The sequence below is a fragment of the Pangasianodon hypophthalmus genome, chromosome 23, assembly GCF_027358585.1.
Source record: "Pangasianodon hypophthalmus isolate fPanHyp1 chromosome 23, fPanHyp1.pri, whole genome shotgun sequence".
In the NCBI taxonomy this organism is placed as follows: Eukaryota; Metazoa; Chordata; class Actinopteri; order Siluriformes; family Pangasiidae; genus Pangasianodon; species Pangasianodon hypophthalmus.
In genome coordinates, this window is record NC_069732.1 from 997,501 (window position 1) to 1,014,683 (window position 17,183).

Consider the following 17,183-nt stretch of genomic DNA (forward strand, 5'->3'; position numbering starts at 1 on the left):
TTTATTCTCAGTGTGTTAACTCTGTAGCTGACAGTGTGTTTATTCTCAGTGTGTTTATTCTCAGTGTGTTAACTCTGTAGCTGACAGTGTGTTTATTCTCAGTGTGTTTATTCTCAGTGTGTTAACTCTGTAGCTGACAGTGTGTTTATTCTCAGTGTGTTTATTCTCAGTGTGTTAACTCTGTAGCTGACAGTGTGTTTATTCTCAGTGTGTTTATTCTCAGTGTGTTAACTCCCAGTGTGTTTATTCTCAGTGTGTTTATTCTCAGTGTGTTAACCCTCAGTGTGTTTATTCTCAGTGTGTTAACTCTGTAGCTGACAGTGTGTTAACCCTCAGTGTGTTTATTCTCAGTGTGTTAACTCTGTAGCTGACAGTGTGTTTATTCTCAGTGTGTTTATTCTCAGTGTGTTAACCCTCAGTGTGTTTATTCTCAGTGTGTTAACTCCCAGTGTGTTTATTCTCAGTGTGTTTATTCTCAGTGTGTTAACTCTGTAGCTGACAGTGTGTTTATTCTCAGTGTGTTTATTCTCAGTGTGTTAACCCTCAGTGTGTTTATTCTCAGTGTGTTAGCGCTCAGTGTGTTAACTCTGTAGCTGACAGTGTGTTAAATTTGACTAAATCAGTAAATAATGTTAGTGAACACAACCTGAATGTTAAGTCAGTTCAGTTTAACATGTAGCATGTGATATTAAACACACTGTGTATTTGTTAAACACACATCATTCATTAGCATTACTTTTTACACACTGCATCACATACATACACACACACTCACACACTCACACACACACACACACACACTTTCATTTACCTGCTTTGTTTGTCGTTCCCCGTGTGTGAATCTGCTCTCCTCTGGGCTAGGTTTCAATTCCTTCTGTAAATCCACTCAAGTGTGTGTGTGAGTGTGTGTAAGTAAGCGTGTGTGTCCGAGTGTGTAAGTGTGTGCAAGTGTGTAAGTGTGTGTAGAGTGTAAGTAAGCGTGTGTGTGAGTGTGTAAGTGTGTGAGTGTGTAAGTAAGCGTGTGTGTGTGTGAGTGTGTGAGCAAGTGTAGGAGCGAATGCGTGTTGGTTTCTGACTTGATGATGACCACCTCTTCTAAGTTGTAAGTGTGTGTGAATGAAGGTTTGAGCAAAGTAGCCAAGTGAGTTTAACTGGATACTCCAGTATGTGTGTGTGTGTCTGTGTGTGTGTGTGGGTGTGTGTCTGTGTGTGTGTGTGTCTGTGTGTGTGTGTGTGTGTGTCTGCGTGTGTGTGTGTGTTTGCTGTACCCATAAATCAAGTTACAAAATCAGTGTTTTGCAATTCCAAACAGCTGTAGATCTTCTTGCTGCAGTTAAGTGTTTAAGTGGACTATATAGTGTATGTGGTGTGTGGTTTGGGACACGCCCACAGTGAACCAATGATGGCCTTTATGTTCACTGTAAAACATTGTTGTGAATTTTACAGTAATCAACTGGCAACCTGGGATTCAGCAAAATTTTCTCCCTTAGCTGTATCTCAAAAACCACACAAACGAGGTGAAGCTGGCCCGTAACTTTCAGCATTGGAAGAGGGAGACATGTTTTTCTTTTCTTTTCCTCAGCCATTGCGTGGGAAACAAGGTCACTGTGATGTTGATGCGTTTCTGATGTATGGACATTTACCACTCCATAATGCCCCTTTCCCACTCCCAGCGTAACTCCTGCCCCAGTGGAACTCTATTAGCACTTGTTGCACTTCACATTTTTGACCACTAGGTGGAATAATAACTCAGTAATAACCCTCAATGGGACAATTACACAACATCTAGAAACGTGAGCTAATCAACTGAACATCAGTTTCTATCTGTCATAAAGCAACACTTTATAAAACTCAAAAGAGGTCATTAGCATTTAAAAGGAATTTAAAATGTATGGAGAACATTATGAATATTAACATTTGTTGAACAGCTGATACACACACACACACATGTACAGTCCCCTCTGAAGGTATTGGAACTGAAGACATTTGAGTTTGAGATCAGAAGATGAATATGAGACGATGGATCAGAATTTCAGCCTCATTTTCCTGATATTTACATCTAAATGTGTTAAACAACTTAGAACATGGCACCTTTTCTGACAGACAACCCAGTTTTAGGTGAGAAAAAGTATTGGAACACATAGTTCTAAAGTAAATAACACTTAATATTTGGTTGCGTATCTCTCGCTTGTAATAACTGCATCACGCTGGTGACACACTGACATCACCAAACTGCTGCGTTCTTCTTTTGTGTTGCTTTTCCAGGCTTGTAGCGCAGCTTCTTTCAGTTGTTGTTAGTTTTGGGGGGTTTCTCCCTTCAGTCTCCTCTTCAGGAGGTGAAATGCTGCTCAGTTGGGTTAAGGTCTGCTGATGGACTTGGCCAGTCTAAAACCTTCCACTTTCCCCCTGATGAAGTGCTTTGTTGTGTTGCTGTGTGTTTTGGGTCGTTGTCTTGCTGCATGATGAAGCTCCTCCTGATTAGATTGGATGCATTTCTCTGTAAATTAGCAGACAGAATGTTTCTGTAGGTTTCTGAATTCATTCTGCTGCTACCATCATGAGCTCCATCATCTATAAAGATTAGTGAGTCTGTTCCAGAAGCAGCCATGCAAGCCCAAGCCATGACACTACCTCCACCATGCTTCACCCATGAGCTCGTATGTTTTGAGCAGATCCTTTCTTTCTCCACACTTTGGCCTTTTCATCACTTTGATAGAGGTTAATTTTTGTTCCAGAACTTTTGTGGTTCATCTCTGTATTTCTCTGTGAATTCCAGTCTGGCCATCTGACTCTTACTGCTGATGAGAGGTTTGGATCTTGTGGTTTGGCCTCTATAGTTCTGCTCTTGAAGTCTTCTTCAAATGGTGGATTATGATACCTTCACCCTGCCCTGTGGAGGTTGGTGGTGATGTCACTGACTGTTGTTTTTGGGTTTTTTTCTTCACAGCTTTCAGAATGTTTCTGTCATCAACTGCTGTTGTTTTCTTTGGTCGACTTGTTCCATGTCTGGTTATTAGAATACCAGTGGTTTCTTTTGTTTTCAGGACATTCCACATTGTTGTATTGGTTATGCCCAATGCTTGTGAAATGTCTCTGATGGATTTTCTGTCTTTTCTCAGCTTCAAAATGGCTTGCTCTTCTCCCACAGGAGGCAGTGTTAGCATTAGATACACTGGAGTCAGGGTTAACTACGCAGGAGGCAGTGTTAGCATTAGATACACCGGAGTCAGGGTTAACTACGCAGGAGGCAGTGTTAGCATTAGATACACCGGAGTCAGGGTTAACTACGCAGGAGGCAGTGTTAGCGTTAGATACACCGGAGTCAGGGTTAACTACGCAGGAGGCAGTGTTAGCGTTAGATACACTGGAGTCAGGGTTAACTACACAGGAGGCAGTGTTAGCATTAGATACACTGGAGTCAGGGATAACTACGCAGGAGGCAGTGTTAGCATTAGATACACTGGAATCAGGGTTAACTACGCAGGAGGCAGTGTTAGCATTAGATACACCGGAGTCAGGGTTAACTACACAGGAGGCAGTGTTAGCGTTAGATACACTGGAATCAGGGTTAACTACGCAGGAGGCAGTGTTAGCGTTAGATACACTGGAATCAGGGTTAACTACGCAGGAGGCAGTGTTAGCATTAGATACACCGGAGTCAGGGTTAACTACGCAGGAGGCAGTGTTAGCATTAGATACACTGGAGTCAGGGTTAACTACGCAGGAGGCAGTGTTAGCATTAGATACACTGGAGTCAGGGTTAACTACGCAGGAGGCAGTGTTAGCATTAGATACACCGGAGTCAGGGTTAACTACACAGGAGGCAATGTTAGCGTTAGATACACCGGAGTCAGGGTTAACTACACAGGAGGCAGTGTTAGCGTTAGATACACTGGAGTCAGGGTTAACTACGCAGGAGGCAATGTTAGCATTAGATACACTGGAGTCAGGGTTAACTACGCAGGAGGCAATGTTAGCATTAGATACACTGGAGTCAGGGTTAACTACGCAGGAGGCAGAGTTAGCGTTAGATACACTGGAGTCAGGGTTAACTACGCAGGAGGCAATGTTAGCATTAGATACACTGGAGTCAGGGTTAACTACGCAGGAGGCAATGTTAGCATTAGATACACTGGAGTCAGGGTTAACTACGCAGGAGGCAATGTTAGCGTTAGATACACTGGAGTCAGGGTTAACTACGCAGGAGGCAGTGTTAGCGTTAGATACACTGGAGTCAGGGTTAACTACACAGGAGGCAGTGTTAGCGTTAGATACACTGGAGTCAGGGTTAATGACACAGGTTTTAATATCAGGATCTACGGTTGTCCTTGGTTCACAGCATTGTGTTGCACATAGCCATTGTTCCTGTGGGATCTCAGGTGCTTCAGGATGTAGCACGACCCATGTGTGGGTATTGGAAATATATCCAGCACTCAAAGCTGACCACAGCTAAGATCAACACTATAGCAATCGCTCCCCAGATGAATGGCAGCTCAGCTGGTAAAAAGAACAGGAAAAGAGAATGTCAGATGAAAACATAAAACATAAATAATTAACCCAAATCACTGATTATACATATCAACATGAGCCTGTAACGATACACAAAATTCAAAATTTGATATGATTTCGATATGGTGGTGTCTCCATACGACACATTTTCAATACAGTAAAATAAGCATTGAATATGCACTTTAGGTTTCCATCTTCAATTGATTAAAACATTCAACATTATAAACCTACAATAATTGGAATGTAACAGTGACACAGTGTTTGTGTGATCCATTCAGAATCTTAGTAGAGTAGAACAAAACAAAAGCTGTGCATTAGAATGGAACAAAATTAAACATGGCTCATTCAACATTAGCTCTCTGGCCAGTCTTTCACTGATGTGCAGAGTTGCCAGGTCTCATTTCCACCCCAACAACATCTCAGAACCCGCACAAAAAGCCATGAAACGAACCCTAAAGGTTCAGGCACTGAGAAAGGGAGATGCATGTGGTGGTGAAGCAGGAGCTCAGCTGCGGGCGAAGGACAAATGACTCTGTTTACTGAACAATCTACACCCTGTCTTCACCTATAGTCAGCTATCGAGAATCTGTGAGAGAACTTACACAGACTCTTCTGGAGATCAGAGGGGCTATATGCTCTGGAGTCATACTTCAAGATTCAAGATTTTATTTGTCACATACATAGTTATATACAGTATATAACTTGCAGTGAAATGAGAACCTGGCCTACTCCTCTTTAGACTGCATAAAAACCATTTAGGAATTACAGCCATTTTAAGCAGAGTACCTTCATTTTCAGGAGCTCAAAGGTATTTGGACAATTGACTGACAAGAAGTTAATTGACCAGGTGCGGTCCATTCCCTCGTTACATCGAGACAAATGAAGCAGATAAAAGGTCAGGAGTTGATATCAGGTATTGAGTTGGCATTTGGCAGCTGTTCAACTGGAGCTACCAATATGAAGTCCAAGGAGATGTCAATGCAAGTGAAGGAAGCCATCATTAGGCTGAAAAAACAACATAAATCTATAAGAGAGATAGCAAAAACCTTAGGTGTGGCCAAATCAACAGTTGGGTACATTCTTAAAAAGAAAGAAAGCACTGGTGAGCTCAACAACATCGCAAGGCCTGGAAGACCACAGAAGACAACTAAAGTGGATGATCGCAGAATCCTTTCCTTGATGAAGAAAAACCCCTTCACAACATCAACAGAAGTCAGGAATACTCTGAAGAAGGTAGGCGTATCATTGTCAAAATCTACAATCAAGAGACGCCTTCATGAATGTAAATACAGAGCTTTTACAACAAGGTGCAAACCACTGGTAACATTCAAGAACAGGAAAGCCAGGTTAGACTTTGCCAGAAAACATCTAAAAAAAGCCTCCCATGTTCTGGAGTAAGATTCTTTGGCCTGATGAAACCAAGATTTACTTGTACCAGAATGATGGGAAAAGAAAAGTATGGTGAAAGAAAGGAACAGCTCATGATCCAAAGTAAACCACATCATGTGTCAAACATGGTGGAGGCAGTGTTATGGCATGGGCATGTATGGCTGCCAATGGAACGGGCTCACTGGTGTTTATTGATGATGTGACTGCTGACAGAAGCAGCAGGATGAATTCTGAGGTGTATAGGGCTGTACTCTCTGCTCACATTCAGCCAAACGCTACAAAACTGATAGGACGCCGCTTCACAGTGCAGGTGGATAATGACCCTAAACATACTGCAAAAGCAACTCAAGACTTTTTGAAGGCAAAGAAATGGAATATTCTTCAATGGCCAAGTCAGTCATCTGATCTCAACCCAATAGAGCTGCTTTTCACTTACTGAAGACAAGACTGAAGGCAGAAAGACCCACAAACAAGCAGCAACTGAAGATAGCTGCAGTGAAGGCGTGGCAAAGCATCTCCAGGGAGGAAACTCAGAATTTGAGTTTTGAGAACATGGGCTCCAGACTTCAGGCAGTCACTGACTGCAAAGGATTTTCATCCAAGTATTAAAATTATGGTTATATTTACAATTATGTCACTTTGTCCAAATACCTTTGAGCCCCTGAAAATGGAGATACTCTGTTGAAAATGGCTGTAATTCCTAAAAGGTAAATGCCATATTTTTGTGGAACCTCTTAAAATAAAGCTGAAAGTACATAAAACTCTGTCATTGTCCAAATACTTCCGGACCTGACTGTATGTACAGGAATGTGCAAAAAAAATGAGTGTACAAAATATGTAAGTATATTACGTGTACTAACGATACAAAGTGTGAAGTGCAGTGTGCGGAGTGTAAGCGGAGTGCGGAGTGACTTTATGGAGTCTTGAGGGATCTGTATGGTGGACATGTCTGTGTTGAGGAGTCTGTTGGCCTGGGGAAAGAAGCTCCTCCTGAGCCTCTCAGGTTTAGCCATCAGACAATGGAAGTGCTTGCCTGATTGCAGCAGGCAGTTAGGCATAGTTAATGCTAATTATTTAGTTTAGCTAACCTCAGTATACACTACTTGGCCAAAAGTATGTGTACCCCTGACCATCACACTCATATGTGCTTGTTGAATATTCCATTCCAGATTGATTCTCACTTTGCTGTTATAAGCTGAACTCTTCTGGGAAGGCTTTCCACTAGATTTTAGAGCGTGGCTGTGGGAGCTAGCCTTCCTAGCCCGTTGAGAGGAGCCACCACCAGTGTAGTTAGTGCTAATGCTAACCTTGTGACGTGTACGGTGTAATAACACAGACTCACAGTGTACAGTGACGGTGAGTGGTTGTGATGGGAACACGAGCGGATCTTGGTCCAGATTCAGCACAGCTGCACACTGATACTGCACTCCATCATCCTCACGTCTGGGAGTAACGGTTAAGTTCACTGTCATGCTCACGTTCTTCATCTCATTTACCAAGTCTGGGAACGACGTTTCACTGAATTGTGTGAAAGCGTTGTTTTGATTTGGATCCGCTCTGTTCCAGCGTACACTGAGTTTATGTCCAGGACCAACATTTTCAATCTCACACTTCAGCTCTGTCTGATCTCCCTCTACCCACACATCAGACACAGAGCTCAGTGTAACCCTGTCTGGCCTCTCTGTAAACACACACACACACACTTTAGAATTCATTGTTTTGATTAATAATCTAATCCACCACTCAGTGCATGAATCTTGATAATAATGGTATGATGAGATGAAAGACCCGAGCGAGTCACAGCACAGTAAACTGTGTTGATTATGATAACTGTGTGCACAATAAGAATGAAATCAGATTTTATGAGATGATGGTACTCACTGTAAATGGTGACAGTTACAGAACTCTCACACATAGTACTTCCCACTGTGAAGTAACACTGGAGTCCGTCAGCCTCCTCCCAATTCGTCAGACTGTCCACCTTCCACATCACACTCGTCTCAGTGTCTGTAACTGGCTGTGATGTTTTAGACTCCCAGCCCAGCACGTAATCTGTCTCAGGTTTGCTCGGTATGGAGCAGTTCACTTCAGCAGGGTCTCCATACTCCACCAGCAGAGACGCCGGAGTGACAACAAGATCTGTACATGCTTTCGTTCAGCACAATAACAAGGTGAAGGTAATTTGCTGTTAAAAGCCACTTAGAAACAACAACTTCATAAGCTTGTACTTTAGTAGTCAATTTTGCAAATCTGTAACTTTAAAGATTTAGTTTGTCACACACAGTTATACAGGGTACAATGTGTAATGAAATGCAGACTGGTTGACACTGGGGGTGTAATAAAATATAAAATAAAGAATAAATTAGAGAATAAGATAAAAGTATCATGCTGTACTGCAACAAAACACTAACCCCTACCTCTTTACCCCTAAACCCTACCCCTTTACCCCTAAGCCCTAACCCCTAACCCCCAATCCATAACCCCATATTCCCCAATCCCTAACCCCTAATCTATAACACCTAATCCCCGATCCCTAACCCCCAATCACTAACCCCTACCCCTTTACCCCAATCCCTAACCCCTAATCCCCTAACCCCCAATCCCTAATCCCCAATTCCTAACCCATAACCCCTAACCCCCAGTCACTAACCCCTATCCCTTTACCCCAATTCTTAACACCTAACCCCTAATCCATAACCCATAACCCATAATCCCCAATCCCAAATCCCTGACCCCAATCCCTAATCCATAATCCCATAATCCCCAATCCCTGATCCCTAACCCCCAATCCCTAACCCCTAATCCCCTAACCCCTAATCAAAATTATTTGTAAACATGGTATTAGCTTCCACTGTTACGCTGATGACACACAGTTGTATGTTTCAGCAAAGACAGATGACAGACACCAGCTTAATAAAGTTGAGGAATGTGTAAAAGACATTAGACACTGGATGCTTATTAACTTTCTCTTACTTAATTCTGACAAGACAGAAGTACTTGTACTAGGACCACATGCAGCTAGAAGTAAGCTTTCTGATTACATAATAACTCTGGATGGCCTTTCTGTTTCATCATGTGCAGCAGTAAAAGACCTTGGTGTGATTATTGACTCTAGTCTTTCTTTTGAAGCTCATGTAGATAATATCTCTAGGATCGCTTTCTTTCATCTCAGAAATATTGCTAAGATAAGAAATATATTGTCACTACACGATGCAGAAAGAAATTAGTTCATGCTTTTGTTGCCTCTAGGTTGGATTATTGTAATGCCTTATTGTCTGGATGTTCCAGTAGATGCATAAACAAGCTCCAGTTAGTCCAGAATGCAGCAGCGAGAGTCCTTACTAGAACCAGAAGATATGACCACATCACCCCTATCTTATCCACACTGCACTGGCTCCCAATCACATTTCGTATTGATTATAAAATACTACTATTGACCTATAAAGCACTGAATGGTCACGTGCCACAGTAGCTGTGTGAACTTTTGGTCTTTTATGATCCGCCACGCCTACTCAGATCAAAAGTTGCAGGCTATTTGTTGGTACCTCGAATAGTGCGTGCTACAGCTGGGGGTAGAGCTTTCTCTTACAAAGCCCCACAGTTATGGAACAGCCTTCTACTTAGTGTTCGGGGCTCAGACACAGTCTCAGTGTTGAAGCCTAGGCTGAAATCATATTTGTTTAGTCAAGCCTTTTGTGAATAGTTTTTTCTTAGGTACAGGAGCAGATCTGGAGGGATCACAGGCATAGAGTGTTGTGGTGAACTGGGATGTTTGGATGCTGTCGTCCCGCCACTCTCACGCATTCACTCAAGTTTGTTGATGGTGGAGTGGCTGCTGCTTTATGTCCCAGGGTGCCCTCATGTCTGTGTTAGCTTCTGTCTCTCCCTTTTAGTTATGCTGTCATAGCTAGTTTTACCGGAGTCCCTGCTTGCTCTCTGCACGCAAAGTACATTGTCCTTAACCATTCGGGGACAAAAGCTTACCTAACAATCTCTCCCTCTCCATCTCTCCCTCTCTCTCTCTGTCGAGCTACACATGCTACTCCTGAGATGCCAGTGATCCTGACCCCTTCCGCTCTCCGGACCTGCCTGATCCATCCTGATGCCCTACTTCTGGTTGGAGTTCTCATTGGTTGAGTTCGCTCGCTGCTGCTGGGACCCCATATGGACGACCTGAAGAACCTTTTGGATTGTTGGGGATGGTGCCACCTGGGGGCTGTGGAGATGGCTTGGAGATCACATATGGGGAATTGTACTGTGATGGCTTGGGACTGCGATTGTTGCAAGCAGTTTTGCTCTCAGGTCTCCATCAGTGGACGGTGGATAGATTTTGACCAACTGGTCTTCTTGCGAAAACTGTGATGAATTTACTGGTTGCACATTTGCATTATTTGTCCACAATAATAGAAGGGAATGATTTATAATTGCACTATCCATTGCACCCAGATGAGGATGGGTTCCCTTTCCAGCCTGGTTCCTCTCAAGGTTTCTTCCTCATATTGTCTCAGGGAGTTTTTCCTCGCCACCAAGGCCTCTGGCTTGCTCATTAGGGATAAATTCACATATTTACAATATATTTTTTGAATCCATTTATTGCTGTAACGCTGCTTTGTGACAATGTCCATTGTTAAAAGCACTATACAAATAAAATTGAATTGAATTGAATTGAACATTCATTCAACATTAGTTCTCTGGCCAGTCTTTCACTGACCCCAACAACATCTCAGAACCCGCACAAAAAGCCATGAAACAAACCCTAAAGGTTCAGGCACTGAGAAAGGGAGATGCATGTGGTGGTGAAGCAGGAGCTCAGCTGTGGCGAAGGACAAATGACTCTGTTAACTGAACAATCTACACCCTGTCTTCACCTATAGTCAGCTATCGAGAATCTGTGAGAGAACTTACACAGACTCTTCTGGAGATCAGAGGGGCTATACGCTCTGGAGTTATACTTCAAGATTCAAGATTTTATTTGTCACATACATAGTTATATACAGTATATAACTTGCAGTGAAATGAGAACCTGGCCTACTCCTCTTTAGACTGTGCATAAAAAAAATCGGAAATAATAAGAAAATGTTAGAAATATGAAATATATGAAATATATGTACAGGATGAATATATGTCCAGGAATGTGCAAAAAAATGAGTATAAAATATGCAAGTATATTACGTGTACTAACGATACAAAGTGTGAAGTGCAGTGTGCGGAGTGTAAGCGGAGTGCGGAGTGAATTTATGGAGTCTTGAGGGATCTGTATGGTGGACATGTCTGTGTTGAGGAGTCTGTTGGCCTGGGGAAAGAAGTTCCTCCTGAGCCTCTCAGGTTTAGCCATCAGACAGTGGAAGCGTTTGCCTGATTGCAGCAGGCAGTTAGGCATAGTTAATGCTAATTATTTATTTTAGCTAACCTCAATATACACTACTTGGCCAAAATATATGTGTACCCCTGACCATCACACTCATATGTGCTTGTTGAATATTCCATTCCAGATTTATTCTCACTTTGCTGTTATAATAACTTCCACTCTTCTGCGTTTCCACTCCATTTTGGAGCGTGGCTGTGGGAGCTAGCCTTCCTAGCCCATTGAGAGGCTACACCACAGGTGTAGCTAGTGCTAATGCTAACTTTGTGACATGTGTACGGTGTAATAATGCTAAAGACTCACAGTGTACAGTGACGTTGAGTGGTTGTGATGTGAACACGAGCGGATGTTGGTCCAGATTCAGCACAGCTGCACACTGATACTGCACTCCATCATCCTCATGTCTGGGCGTTACAGTTAAGTTCACTGTCATGCTCACGTTCTTCATCTCATTTACCAAGTCTGGGAACGTCGTTTCACTGAATTGTGTGAAAGCGTTGTTGTGCTTTGGATCTGCTCTGCTCCAGCGTACACTGAGTTTATGTCCAGGACCAACGTTTTCAATCTCACACCACAGCTCTGTCTGATCTCCCTCTACCCACACATCAGACACAGAGCTCAGTGTAACCCTGTCTGGCGTCTCTGCAAACACACACACACACACACTTTAGAATTCATTGTTTTGATTAATAATCTAATCCACCACTCAGTGCATGAATCTTGATAATAATGGTATGATGAGATGAAAGACCCGAGCGAGTCACAGCACAGTAAACTGTGTTGATTATGATAACTGTGTGCACAATAAGAATGAAATCAGATTTTATGAGATGATGGTACTCACTGTAAATGGTGACAGTTACATTACTCTCACACATAGTACTTCCCACTGTGAAGTAACACTGGAGTCCGTCAGCCTCCTCCCAATTCGTCAGACTGTCCACCTTCCACATCACACTCGTCTCATTGTCTGTAGCTGGCTGTGATGTTTTAGACTCCCAGCCCAGCACGTAATCTGTCTCAGGTTTGCTCGGTATGGAGCAGTTCACTTCAGCAGGGTCTCCATACTCCACCAGCAGAGACGCCAGAGTGACAACAGGATCTGTACATGCTTTCGTTCAGCACAATAACAAGGTGAAGGTAATTTGCTGTTAAAAGCCATTTAGAAACAACAATTTCATAAACTTGTACTTTAGTAGTCAATTTTGCAAATCTGTAACTTTAAAGATTTATTTTGTCACACACAGTTATACAGGGTACAATGTGTAATGAAATGCAGACTGGTTGACACTGGGGGTGTAATAAAAAATAAAATAAAGAATAAATTAGATAATAAGATAAAAGTAGCAAAATAGGATTGAGTAATAAAAGGGTGTATATATTTATAAGCTGCATAAGGTGTGTATGTCCAGGTGAGGGGCAGACAAAAGTCCAGGCCCTGATGATCAGCAGGTGGAAGCTCCTTCTGAACCTTTCTGTATTCATCATGTGTTTGTGTTGTCTGAGATATGTGTGTGTGTGTGTGTGTGTGTGTGTGTTGAATGTATCATGTTGTGACCAAACACCAAGAAAAATTCCTAATACATATAAATGTACAGTTGTGGTCATAAGTTTCCATACACCTTGCAGAATCTGCAAAATGTTAATAATTTAAAAAAATAAGAGGGATCATAAAAATTGCAAGTTGTTGTTTATTTAGTTCTGCCCTGAATAAGTGATTTCACACAGCAGATGTTTACATCTAGTCCACAAGACACAATAATAACTGAATTTACACACAGCAACCAGTTCAGAAGTTTCCATTCGCTCGATTCTTAATACTGTGTGTTTCCTGATGATCAGAGACTGTTTTTATGTTTTGTGAAAGTTGTTCATGAGTCTCTTGTTTGTCCTGAGCAGTTAAACTGCACACTGTTCTTCAGTAAAATCCTCCAGGTCCTGCACCTTCTCTGCTTTTCCACCATCTTCTGCGTATCTGACTCCTTTCTATCAGCAGCTCTATGATGCTGAGATCCATATTTTCACACTGAGGACAGCTGAGGGACTCGAACACGACTATTACAGAAGCTGCAAACGTTCACTGATGCTCAAGAAGAGCCAGGGGGGTGTAAACTTTTGAAAAGGATGATCAGTGCAATTATTAGTTTGTTTAAAGATCTTATTTTTTACATTAGTACTGCCCTTCAGAAGCTACATAAGATATTTACATGCTTCCCAGAAGACAAAGTAATAACAATGGAAACAAAAAAAGTGTTTTAATTAAAAAATAATTTTAAAAGCTACTGAATTCTTTAAAATACAGAATGATGGTGCTGTAAGTTAATATTTTTTCTGTTTCCTTTGTACATGATTAGTAGCAAAGTTAATATTGCTAATATTTAATATTATAAATATTAAAGATAATGTATACAGTCTGTGCCTACTAATAGTGGGGGCGTGGCTTTTAATTTATATTTGCATATGGCTCAGAGGAATTTTAAATCAATTAATTATGTGCGTTATGGAGGCATTGATTTCAATATTTCTTTGCTTTAAGGCCTAAGGCACTTGTGTTATGAAATGTTTTGTGTTATGAAAAGTCATTTTCTCAGTGTACCTGTCATCTTTCAGCTCGCTCTGACACAAACTCACAGAGACTCAACTCAAACTGCTCAGACAGAGAGAGAGAGCGAGAGAGAGAGAGAAGAAATAACATCCACAAATAGGTACAAATAGGTATGCATGCTCCTGAGGGGACGAGGCATTTAATAGCAGGAAATGAAAAAATTATTTCATCTGAATTTGTGAACACTGTCAAATAAATCCTTTAGTAATAATGCTCGATACTTCAGGAAGGTGAATTTAAAATAAATAAAAACAGACATGTGGAATTTAAACAAATATATTTAAACATTAGGAATTCAGTGGGCTTTAAGTTTCATTATTATGAATTCACTGGCTTTTAAAATTCTAATCTTTTTTTTAATTCAAATTTTTGTCACTTTTTTGCTTCCATAGGGGTGGGAAGTGTCCTTGATCATTTTCTGGGCTTACAACCTGCCTGATGTCGGTGTCCTGCAGGAAGATAAGTAGTGTTCTAGTGATACGCTCTGCTGAAGGTACCACTCTCTCTGCAGCGTGTTGCTGTAGTGGATGGAGCAGTCACTGTTCCAGGTAGTGATGTTACCTGTCAGGATGCTCTCCACAGCACAGGTGGAGAATGTTCTTTGAATGTGAGCAGAGACCTTAAATGTCCGGAGTTGTCTGAGGTGGTAAAGCCGTTGCCTTGTTTTCATAACTGTGTTGTTGATGTGAAGTGATGAGGTAAAGTATTTGAAGTCTCCCTTTTCGCACGAGTCCTGTAGATCTTGAGAGGGGTGTAGCTTCCTACCTGCTGTCTCCTGAAGTCCATGACCATCTCCTTGGTCTTACTGGCATTCAGGGCAAAATTATTAGCCAGACACCACTGAGCTAGATCCATCTCCAGACCTGTTCGTGATCAGACCAACCACCAGTGTGATTCAACAGGAGTACCAACACCACCGTCTCCCACCTGCTGCACTCCACCTATTCCACCTAGACAGCAGGTGGAAGGGAATCTGCTGTCCATCCTCGCAGAAAACAGAGAGTAGTCTCTGGTTCTGTGTGAGGAGAGTCAGCCAAGTTCCAGCAAAACAGAAGATGTTACAGTCTCTGATGTCTCACTGGAATTAAATCCTTGCCCTGATATTTTCTAATGACTGGATGTTTGTGAGGAGGAAACTGAGCAAAGATGAACGATCAGCCTTGCTCCTCCAGCTTGTTTTCCCTGGACCATTTCCTCAGACGTTTCTCTCCATTGTCTTGGTCTGAGTGTTTCGGAGGATCTCCTTCAGTCACGATGGATCAGTGTGTAAAATGCAGTAAAAAAGTGATGTGTAAAATGCTTTTGATATCTAAAAGTGTTCTGTGGTCAGAAGCAATCAGTCCAGGTGTCGCTGTGAGTCAATGACAGTAGAAAGAGAGAAAAAAAGCTAGCTGTAGAAACCACCTTGGTGTCTGGACTCAACCTCATCTTAACATGCTGTATGTGTGCAGTTTCTCCCAATGTGATGTTTGTGTAACTCTACACACACATTCAGTTAGTATTCAGTATTCAGTATTCAAGAAGCTCATCTGGAATAATGCAGATTATTGTGTGTGTGTTATATTTTGGTAAGTGTGGAGAAGCGGGTTAGCTTTATCAGCTCACCAACAGCTTGTTAATGTTTTACTGATAGTTTAACGGTTTTCAGTTACATCACAGATAAAAGAAAGTTTACACCCTTAGAGCATGAAACTTATGTTTGAGGTTTTAATCAAATCTATTTCACTTTAAAGGAAGAATTTAAAGAGGAGAAATCGAACACTTTAGACCTCCTAGAGCAAAGATTATTTATCAGAATGCATTTCTTTAAATATCTGGGATATTTTTTACAAATAAAATTTAAAAAAAAAATTTTAATCCATGTAGAGGAGCCTAGTGAGGTCTACACCTTCAGTTTTAAACACACACACACATGTTTCTGCTCACCTGCGTATGTATATTTTCCATACAGTCCCACACACAGTACAGTGACTAACGAAGAGAAAACACACACGGCCATCTCAAAGCGCGAGGAAAATCTCCAGAGTGTGAACTCACCAAGTAAAGTGAAAGTTACAGTAACTTCTAAAAGACCACACCTAACTGACCCTCCCTATACACACACACACACACACACACACACATACATACATGCATCATTATGGGTTTTCTATTCACTTTTGAATTACTTTAGTAATATCATGCTGTACTGCAACAAACCACTAACCCCTACCACTTTACCTCAATCCCCTAACCCCCAATCCCTAACCCCTAACCCCCAATCCCTAACCCCTAATCCCTAACCCCTAATCCCCAATCCCTAATCCCCTAATCCCCTAACCCCCAATCCCTAACCCCAATCCCTAACCCCTAACCCCCAATCCCTAACCCCTAATCCCCTAACCCCCAATCCCTAACCCCTAATCCCCAATCCCTAATCCCCTAACCCCAATCCCTAATCCCCTAACCCCAATCCCTAACCCCTAATCCCTAACCCCCAATCCCTAACCCCTAATCCCTAACCCCTAACCCCCAATCCCTAACCCCTAACCCCTAACCCCCAATCCCTAATCCCTAACCCCTAATCCCCAATCCCTAATCCCCTAATCCCCTAACCCCCAATCCCTAACCCCTAATCCCCAATCCCTAATCCCCTAATCCCCTAACCCCAATCCCTAACCCCTAATCCCCAATCCCTAATCCCCTAATCCCCTAACCCCCAATCCCTAACCCCTAATCCCCAATCCCTAACCCCTAATCCCCTAAACCCCAATCCCTAATCCCCTAATCCCCAATCCCTAACCCCTAATCCCTAACCCCTAATCCCCTAACCCCCAATCCCTAACCCCTAATCCCCTAACCCCCAATCCCTAACCCCTAATCCCGAATCCCCTAATCTCCATACCCTACCCCTAATCCCCTAACCCCCAATCCCTACCCCCTAATCCCCTAAACCTCAATCCCTAACCCCAATCCCTAACCCCTAATCCCTAACCCCCAAACCCTACCCCTAACTCCCAATCCCTAACCCCTAATCCATAACCCCTAACACCCTGATCCCTAATGCCTAACCCCCAACCGCCAATCCCTAATCCATAACCTTTAATCCCTAATCCCTAATCCATAACCTTTAATCCTTAACCACTAATCCATAACTCCTAACACCCTGATCCCTAACCCCAATCCCTAACCCTAACCCCCATCACCTATTCCCTAACCCCTAATCTATAACCCCTAACCCTTTGATCTGTAACTCCTAATCCCTAACCTCTAATCCATAACCCCTAATCCATAACCCCTAACCCCCTGATTCCTAACTCCCACCACCTAATCCAT

At 42.3% G+C, this 17,183-nt stretch overlaps 2 protein-coding genes across 3 annotated transcripts in view; both read right to left on the bottom strand.

Annotated features, from left to right (window-relative positions):
- The window catches only part of LOC113528822 (E3 ubiquitin-protein ligase TRIM11), a 17,474-nt gene extending 16,289 nt beyond the window's left edge, over positions 1 to 1,185 (bottom strand). The window contains exon 1 of one of the 2 annotated variants that reach the window (XM_053228298.1): positions 812 to 1,185. The gene's annotated coding sequence lies outside the window, so the exon portion shown is untranslated. The remainder of the gene's footprint in view (positions 1 to 811) is intronic. The other variant, XM_026917570.3, reaches the window with a different exon arrangement.
- Positions 1,186 to 4,143: 2,958 nt separating this feature from the next.
- Positions 4,144 to 15,919, bottom strand: LOC113528848 (intercellular adhesion molecule 1). The gene is made up of 6 exons (XM_026917611.3): positions 15,795 to 15,919; positions 12,108 to 12,374; positions 11,567 to 11,905; positions 7,780 to 8,046; positions 7,241 to 7,579; positions 4,144 to 4,497 (listed from the first exon to the last, which is right to left on the bottom strand). The coding sequence occupies exons 1-6, from the start codon at positions 15,865 to 15,867 to the stop codon at positions 4,385 to 4,387; spliced, it is 1,398 nt and encodes a 465-aa protein (XP_026773412.3). The 5' UTR covers positions 15,868 to 15,919; the 3' UTR covers positions 4,144 to 4,384.
- Between the last annotated feature and the right edge of the window lie 1,264 nt (positions 15,920 to 17,183).

Coding starts and splice junctions, on each gene's coding strand:
- LOC113528848 (XM_026917611.3), bottom strand. CDS start 15,867: ATGGCCGTGTGTGTTTTCTCTTCGTTAGTCACTGTACTGTGTGTGGGA. Junction 11,906..12,107: donor TGTAACTGTCACCATTTACA/GTGAGTACCATC, acceptor GTGTGTTTGCAG/AGACGCCAGACAGGGTTACA. Junction 4,498..7,240: donor ACTCACCGTCACTGTACACT/GTGAGTCTGTGT, acceptor TCTTTTTACCAG/CTGAGCTGCCATTCATCTGG.